The sequence below is a fragment of the Silurus meridionalis genome, chromosome 8 (assembly GCF_014805685.1).
Source record: "Silurus meridionalis isolate SWU-2019-XX chromosome 8, ASM1480568v1, whole genome shotgun sequence".
Lineage (NCBI taxonomy): Eukaryota > Metazoa > Chordata > Actinopteri > Siluriformes > Siluridae > Silurus > Silurus meridionalis.
The window spans coordinates 17,056,962-17,065,682 of record NC_060891.1 but is presented as its reverse complement, the minus strand read 5'-3'; the positions used below and the strand labels follow the sequence as shown (position 1 = coordinate 17,065,682).

Below are 8,721 nucleotides of genomic sequence, written 5' to 3'. Positions count from 1 at the left end.
AGGAGCTTTTCCAGAGCTGAGTTGGGTGATAGCTCATTTAACAGTTTTTTTTTTAAACCCCATACAAGTAACATAGATGGGATGTGGAATCTTGACTGTGATAAGAGCATCACCTGCCACCATGTGTGCTCACAAATACTGGACCTCAGGCACAAAAAGTAAATGTTTTCTGAGAAACAGAAAATGAGAAATCAAGAGAGTGATTCAAGAAAATATGTTGATGTTCTTACAGGGATCATGTACAGATATCTCTACCAAAGCTGAAAAATAAACATCAAATGGCTTTTTATAGGATGTCATTTATTAATTCAGCTTAAATTGGACCTACAAATAGCTGAGCTGAAAGATGCAGTTTAAAGTGCCTTGTACAGGATTGATCTCTTAAACATGGATTATTGCCCAGGTTTCCTTTGCAACTGCAATTCTTTTCACATTTGCCAGGAGGTTCTAAAAATGCTAACTGCCCAGCTGAGCTCTTTGTTAACAAATTTTCATTGGCACATTTCCAAAATCAATCGATTTTAAATGTTGATGTTGATTCCAAAATCAATTTCAAATGTCAATGAAACTATGCAGGCTTTTATTAGAAGGATGAATAACTGAAAAACAATATACATACAAAATCAAAATGAAGCTTAAAAAAGTAGTTGCTACATTGGCGTTTCTCTCAAAATCAAGTTTGCTGTTGAAAACCCATGCTTAGTTATTGTTATACCTAGGCCTCTCAAGAAACAAATTTTTTTTAAGCATCTTTAAATGTGTACATTTGTACAGCTCATGTTTAAAGCTGAGGGAATAAAGTCAGTTGGATTATTGTTTCATGGATTTTTTTCTTGTCTGAGTTATTTAGAATTAAAATGTAAACATCCAGATTATGGTACCACTATTCTGTTATAAATAGTGGGGCAAATGATGACACCTTGTGGCAAACACCTGTAAAAACAAATCTGTTTCACAGAAATACACATGAAGAATCAACAATTGTTTGATTTACATTTATTTTCCAATCCACAGTTATGTATAATCAACATATTTCCTAGACTGTAGGTGGCAGCATATTAAGACAAACATCCATGTGAAATTTTGCTTAATAAAACTGTACAATAACTTTGCTATAATGAGGAAAACTGCACCCCACAGAAACTTTCAAACATGGCAATTAAGAAAACAGACCCTCTCCCCAGAAAACAGAAGAGCATGGGTTTTAAGGAGTACTGTATTGGCTGAGTATGCTCACGCTGAACAATTCAAAATGTAACAACACACGTTAAATATGTTCCTCCATGCCTGACTGAGAAACAAAAGATACATGGGATCTGTACTTGTTAAACATGATTCAGAAATTAGACATAGTCTGTAAAGGGTATACATTATGAATGTTTCAAATTTGTAAACACTAAGTATCATGCTGCCTTTTTTGTGCAAGAAAACTTGAAGGACACAGTATACAGAAATGGCCTATAGTCTCGGACACACAGAGCTTCAGAGCTGAAGCAGCTCCTCCGTCTACAGAACCACAAGCAGTTGGCCACTCACCTTCACGCGTTTCAATCTGATATCTGATATTCAGGGAGAATATATACAACTAATTATCTTAAAACGCACCATTCTCTTTAAATAATATACTAAAAGTATTTATTTGTAAATATCTGAAATTAAAAGTATATATATTTTCCAAATATATAAATATATCATATCATTAAACTGACAATGAAGACAGATCTGAGAGTAGAAGACACTCCTTGAAGCTTGCCATTAACACATCTCAGCATCTTGCTTACTCATGTTTTGGTCCTTCTAAAAGAAACAAATGTCAAAAAATAGTTACAATACAAACTACAAAAATATCAATAAAATGACATTCATGTCATTATAATACAAAACATATAGTGCAAAACCACACAACCGCATATAAAACAAAAAGATTATGAAGCACAGTAGCGTAATTCATTTTCAGTTCGCTCAACGCTGAAAATTCTCCATTTTGGTAGGTATTTACACAAAGGTCATGGTAAGCAACGGAGCGGCTCACTGTATTTCTAGGGAGGTCATGACACCATTCTCTCATAATCTCAACAACAAGCATCCCAGCAGGTCAGACCCTCTGAGTTTGGACGATCAGATACTAGCTAAACAACTTTTTGGTGTCAGACAAGGACATGGCGACCATCCCTAGTTGCTTTGTGCTAGCACTCTCAAATTTGTCTTCAAATGTCCAACTATTTACAACATTTGGCAGCAATTTGGAAAAAAAAAAAAAAAAGAACGGAAAAGCGGCATCCTTAACTGGTAAATAGAGAACCAAAAAATATGCTCCTAAATAAACAAGTAGCAGCAATTTCTTGCACCTCACAAACCGAAAGAAAGAAAAAACTCCAGTACATAACAAAAAAGTTTCAACTTAGAATTTCAAATAATCAGGTGCTGTGACATTTCTACAACCATATGTGAGCACACACATATTCCTGCATATATGTATGCTCACAAAGACTCACAGATACACACATAGGTCGAGGTTAGCATATTTGCATGATAAGCAAAGGCAAAAGAGAAACCCCTCTCAGGTACAGATTGGGGAAATGCTGACCAACAGCATGGAGTTGCTTAGTGGCGCTTGGTCACTTCCTCTGCAGCTAACACATAGATGGCTATAGTTGGTTCTCTGAGCTGGATGAAACTCATGCATTTAAGTAACTTTGGGGGGGATGGAGGTGATTTGAAGAGAAATATATCTTTCCTCTACCTGAGGACTGCTGAATGGAACCAGGCCTGAACAGCAGTATCACTTTAGAGCTGCTCTAAGGGGGCCTCCTTTGGAGTGGCGCAGCAAAGAAGCTGAAGCATCAAGGGAGAAACGGGAGGAGGAGCAAAACTCTACAACGTATCCACAGAACATTCTTGAGTGTCTGCCTGGTAGTGAGGAAAATCTACTACATCAGTCATCACAAGGCACATACTGTAAGTCATGCCTCACACTTTTTTTTCAAGTCTTAATCAAGTTTCGCCACAAAAATAGTACACATGCTCCAGGATATAGTTCTCCAGTGTATGATATGCAACCGCTCATAAACTACATATATTCAGCAGGTGATTAGGTCATGCTCAGTTCATTTACCCTAATATATGTTTGGATGCACATGTTGTGTGTCTAAACCAAAAGCTCCTAATGGAATTCTAGGGATCTGATCAGTGTAAAACAGGATGTGCTTTATGAAAAAGTACAGACATGAAAGACCGGCATGATTCTACTTTGCACTGGCCAGTCCGTGATCTGGCCGAAATGATTACATGCTATGTGGTTGTTACAGCACATTACCAGCCCTTTTAGAGATGGAATTAATGACACTTCATCATACTTCATTTAGCCTTCTGTCCATGTGAAAAGGAAAAGAAACAAAAAGTTGTGAAATGCTAGGTTTCTAAGTCACTAGACATGCTATTATTTAAATCTATTGTAATCAGAGGGCATTACACCAGGCAATGCTATGGGCATAACATTTACTTGTGCTCAGTGTTCAACTATTCTGGCCCCATTCATTTATAGAAATAATCACAATCTTTTTCTGTATTTTTTTTCTTGTTTTTTTGGTGATTTTATGATTAGAATGGCAGTGACAAAATGACAGCACAGAGAATGATTATGAGAGCAGGTCACATGGCCAGAAATCATGTTGAGGCCTCTATCCTGTAACAGAAAAGAGCATCTTTGTGACAGGAAAGAGTGTTCAAACCTCTCACATTCCATATGTAGAGAAATTGAAGGTTTTTTTTTGCTGGCATTCCTTTCCCCCTTCCTGGTTCTTCCCTTCTCACTCTCTGTTTAGTCCCTCTGCTCAGCCTGTGTTAGAGGACTGAGAAAACAATGTGGTGTTGATCTCGAGAACAACAGACACAACCATTACATTTGAGAGACAAAGGAAGAGGAGGAAGAGAGGGAGTGGAGTGGGTGTGCAGCCCCGAGACAAACATCCCCCTGACTTTCTGAATGGCGATCAGAGCTGATACCACTTCTTATCCTTGTACTTTAACATCACCTGAAAGACAAAATAAAAAGTATGCTTTTTTGCCCCCACATTAAATCATCATTAAAATCTCAAAGGTCAAAACTTCATTATATTATTTGGGTGTCATATTCTTATGCAATGAACTCACATCATGTGCATGCTTTGAAAACGAGTCTGCGCTGGACATCATGGCTGCCGTTCTCTCCTCCAGCTCACCGAGCTTCTGTCCTCTTTCATCGAGAGCTATCCGGGCACGTGCCAACTCGCCCACGACTCCTGATGCTGCGCCCTTCATGCCCTCCATGCTCCCTGGCCCTGGAATGTGCTGGGCAAGGCTGCGTGAGGCCTTCCCTGCTGCCAGTTCTCCAACTGTGATCACAAGACCAAGGACAAACAAGGATAGTTCTGAATATTTGGAACTAATGCCCATTGATCTGACATGATGCTGCTGCAAGAGCTGGGGATTGTTTAAGTTTCAGCAACAGATTCATGTTTAAAAATGGAAACATTATATAATCAGATGTGGGTGTTTTCTAATACACAGAATAAACATAATAACTGTGGAGGATTTTATCACTTTTATTTCTGATTGAGAATATAAAAATCCACCAGCCGTCTAGTTACAGAACAAAGACATCTTCAGACATGCATTCAAAATCATATTAGGGCTTGGATTTGAGATTATTAAAAAAAAAAAAAATTGCAAAGGTTTAATATTGTCCTTCTCAATACTGATGAGTCTTAGTCATTATTCTTTGCAGATTCACCAGCCGGTTTGTATAACTGTACCTTTAACAGTTTTCTCAGTCGATTAGTGTTTGCAAAATGCCTAAATGTTGCGTTTGTAAATGTTAAAATATGTAACTCTCAAAGAAAGCTTCGTACAGCATTAACCCTCACATGGTTAGTTTCCTTTCTAGACCACAAAGTCACCACTGCAATTTCCGATTTCACCAAATCTTGCACCAAATGTCCACATCTTATTTTAACAGCTATGTATTGGGTCCCAGGCCTTTTCAGTGGAAAGAGTCAAGTCGTTTGGTACTTGTATATATTTTAAAGTTATTGATGCATTCAAAAATGTGCTGCTGATACTCACAGAGATCCTCTCTATCCAGGGATTGGGCTCCGCCTCCAAAAAGACCTTTAAAAAAGCCTCTGTTCGGAGCCTCCGGTGTCTCAACTGGAGTGAATAGCTCGCCTAGCATTTCCTGCAAACATCAACACACGTAAAACTTATGTTTGTTGATCTTGCCTACAAGCTTCTCGCATAATAAGGGTTGTGTATAAATCTTACAGGCTTGCAAACACACAATGAGTGAGAAAGGATGTTTGACCTGTAAGTTGTCGCAGGTTTCCTGACTGTAGGTGATTCTCTGGATCTCAGTGGGGGAGGTGAGATAAAGCGCCTGACCCAGGTTGGAGAAGCAGAATGTTCGGGCTATCCGCATGTCCGTCAGAGGCAGATAGTTCACGTCTAGTAGCGGCCGCAGACTGGGCAAACTGACACAAAGAAAAGAGGCTGGGTATAGCAAAAAGAAAACCTACGAGATTTTGCGATTTAATGCTCAAAAATTGTGTGTGGCAGTATGATTACACAGAAGGAAAGGTTTTAATGTTATCGCAGGCAGCAGCAGAGTCATATGCATACCTCAGAGTCATGATATGGCCGTTGGCACAAAAACAGGCGAAGCAGATTCCAGCAGGCATGACCACAACGTCGGCCCTCAGTACGTACGAGGTTTCAGTGATGTTGTGTTCAAAGATACAGTTCTGCGAGGGCAGAGCCACCACTTTGGCCTGTTTCTCAGAACAGACTACAGCGTAGTGGGTGTCTTGGTTCTCCTGAGAAGAGGAGGGTGAGGCAGGCCGGCGCCGCCGTGTCTTTTCCCTCTCCTCCTCAGGGGCATTGAGGTCATACCAGCACTCAGAGGCAGAAGGCTGTAGAGAGCCACTTGAGTCCATCAATGCCATGTGTAAGATGCCTCCTTTCAACCGAATTATTGAGCCTGGGGGAAACCACAGACATGACACACATACAAAACATTTTTTGTCTCTTTGCAATTCAGTACTGCAATATTTTAGACAGAATCGGAATTTTTCTAAATATTTTAAACAAATTACATAGTCAAAACTTGGGCATGCCTTAAGGCTGCTATAAATAATATATGTTGTGTTTTTTGTCCCCTTACCGCAGAAGGAGACGCCTACTGTTTGTTGCAGCCTTTGTTCAGGGGTGGAGGACATATTAAAAGAGATACCCAGCATAGAGCCCACAGAGGTGCCCACCCAAAGGCTGGGAGATGCTGCCACATCACTTTTTCTTGACAGGGAGTCGCAAAAATGCAAAGAAGAAATGACCTCACGTGACTCTTTTTCAATACTGGTCACGCTGGAGCTGCGTGAGCGGCTAAAGGAGTTGTCCTTGGCATCTGTCAGCGTGACGATCAATTAGGTTTGACAAAAGAGAAAGGCAGAAGGAGAACACAAGGCTGTTTAATATAAACATGTGATTTGGGAAACGTCACGGAAATCTGAAGCTGAAGAAAGAAAAACAAAAAAACCAGCAGTTGCAGTAAATTTATAGGAGAATTAATACATTCGAGCATTTGCCTGAGAAATCAGGAGGATTAATAATAATTACTGAAAATCACACCATGCTTTGCATTGGTTAAGTACTGCACATGAAACACTTGGTAAGTTAGTTAGCATTTCGAAACTAAAGGGGCAGCTAAATATTTCAGCAAAATTACAAGGAAAAACCACACAATTACTTTTTGCCCCAACATGATCGTGACAAAAGATTTTCACATTTGCATCACATGTGTGCAGTAAAGCCGGTGTCTCTGACACAAACAGGCACATAAAAAATACCACAAACAGACCTCTCATGATCCAAAAATCTAGAATGGTTCACTAGTTACATCACTTCATTAAATGTCAATTGGAATATACAGAGACCAGGGGCCTGGTTTCCCAACAGTGTTTGAAGGGCAATTCACAATAACAGAGTTTCTGAAATGTTTTTAGGTCACACAGGTGTCGATGTTTCAATCTAACTCTGCTCTGCCGGTACGTTTGTGCAAAGTGAAGCATAAACTTCACCATTCATATTACTCTCCTACCTTCTACATGTATTCATAATCTACAACAATGTTTTGCTGGTATGGCCTGTACCAGCTGGCTAAAGTGTCTGCACTGTAATTATGGTCACCTGGGAAACACAAACGCATTTATTCATTGTACCATTGTCTTAAGTCAAAATTTAAAGTAACTTTGACTTCTCCCACTGACACAGTTGATCTGGTCGACCCCCAGAGTAATTATTGAAGGTGAGCGTTGTAGACTGGACACAAAGGGCATTTCAATTACGCAGAAAAGAATTATAGTTTAGAAGTACAAAGGGGCAATAGCCTGCTTTCTATGATATACTGTAACACTTCTGAGAAACCAGACCAAGGTTAGTTTCACCGAAGCAATTAGGAATTAATTAGCATCAATAGTATGCTTTACATAATCTTGAAGGAAAAATCCACCTTGAAATGGATTGTTATCAAATATGTAAATTAATTTGTGATCATTAATACCACAAAGGATTTACTGTATGATTTTATCCTGCTGACTTCTGTTTTTAACTAAGTCTGTGTCTTGTTTCAGTTTGCCTAGCAGTTTCTTATAGTGCTGTCTGACTGCCCACTGACACCACTAAAGAGACCAATGCAGCGATGCTTCCATGCTTTAGTTTGCCCTGCTCTCTTTCACCTCCTCATCTGTACATTCTGCTCAAACAGATAAGGTTGCAAAGCTTCAGCTAACACTACTATCAACACCTTTGTGCTTGTCACCTCACTAATTAGCTGAGGTGAGTCACTGCTGTAACTCGGCACTACCGCGTCATATCAACTAGATGGCCAAAAGTATGTGGACACCTGACCCTCACACCCATGTGTGCCTTTTCCCCAAACTATTGCCACCAAAGTCTAGACACACATTTGTGTCTGTGTGTTGTATCATTTGGAATTCTCTTCAGTGGAACTAAAGGCCCTGCATATTTTGTTGTTATAGTGGATGAACTCAAGTGGCTAAGCTCCGACTTCAAACTTAATAAAAACCATTGGAAAGAACTGAAACAAGGCACTAAGCCTCTTACTTGTCCTCACTAATGCTCTTGTGGCTGAATAAGCACAAATCCCCATAGCTACATTCAAAAATATAATGGAAAGCCTTCCTTAAAGAGTGGAGGTTATTATAACAGCAATCTGTGTTATGCCCATAGTATTGAATGGGCACATGCATGTGTGATGCCATGTATCCACATACTTTTGTCCATATGGTATAACTGGTTTTTATTCTGGATCTTGGAGTGACTTTATAATGGATTTCTCATTGTTATGATGGTGGAAATTGTCAGAAAACGGTAAATGTAAAAAAAAAAACTTTAATAGCTCTTTCTCCCTCTCTTCCTGAAATATGAGCAAGTCAGACAACTGCAAACTGGTGGATTTTTCCTTTAACAAAATATTCCTTATAACAAAAGAAGTGTAACATTATATTTTGTTAAACGCTAAAACATGTATAGAGGGCATTCATATTTCTCTGTTTCCCCAATTCTAAAATTTTTTCAGTGCTGTCCTGGATTTATGTGGAAAAAGCTAAATTACTTCTTTTCCAGACAGAACAAACCCAAGTTAGTGAGCATATCTGAAGCCAACATAGC

The 8,721-nt window shown here is 39.2% G+C and overlaps 1 protein-coding gene across 6 annotated transcripts in view; it reads right to left on the bottom strand.

Moving 5' to 3' along the window:
* Nucleotides 1-980: 980 nt before the first annotated feature.
* The window catches only part of stxbp5b (syntaxin binding protein 5b (tomosyn)), a 29,524-nt gene continuing 21,783 nt past the window's right edge, over nt 981-8,721 (bottom strand). For all 6 annotated transcript variants that reach the window (XM_046856505.1, XM_046856499.1, XM_046856500.1 and 3 more), the window contains 6 exons: nt 6,197-6,436; nt 5,656-6,013; nt 5,342-5,507; nt 5,104-5,215; nt 4,153-4,373; nt 981-4,034 (listed from right to left, as the gene is read on the bottom strand). In XM_046856505.1, the coding sequence (XP_046712461.1) occupies nt 3,993-4,034; nt 4,153-4,373; nt 5,104-5,215; nt 5,342-5,507; nt 5,656-6,013; nt 6,197-6,436 (1,139 nt within the window). In that variant the 3' untranslated portion in view covers nt 981-3,992. The remainder of the gene's footprint in view (nt 4,035-4,152; nt 4,374-5,103; nt 5,216-5,341; nt 5,508-5,655; nt 6,014-6,196; nt 6,437-8,721) is intronic.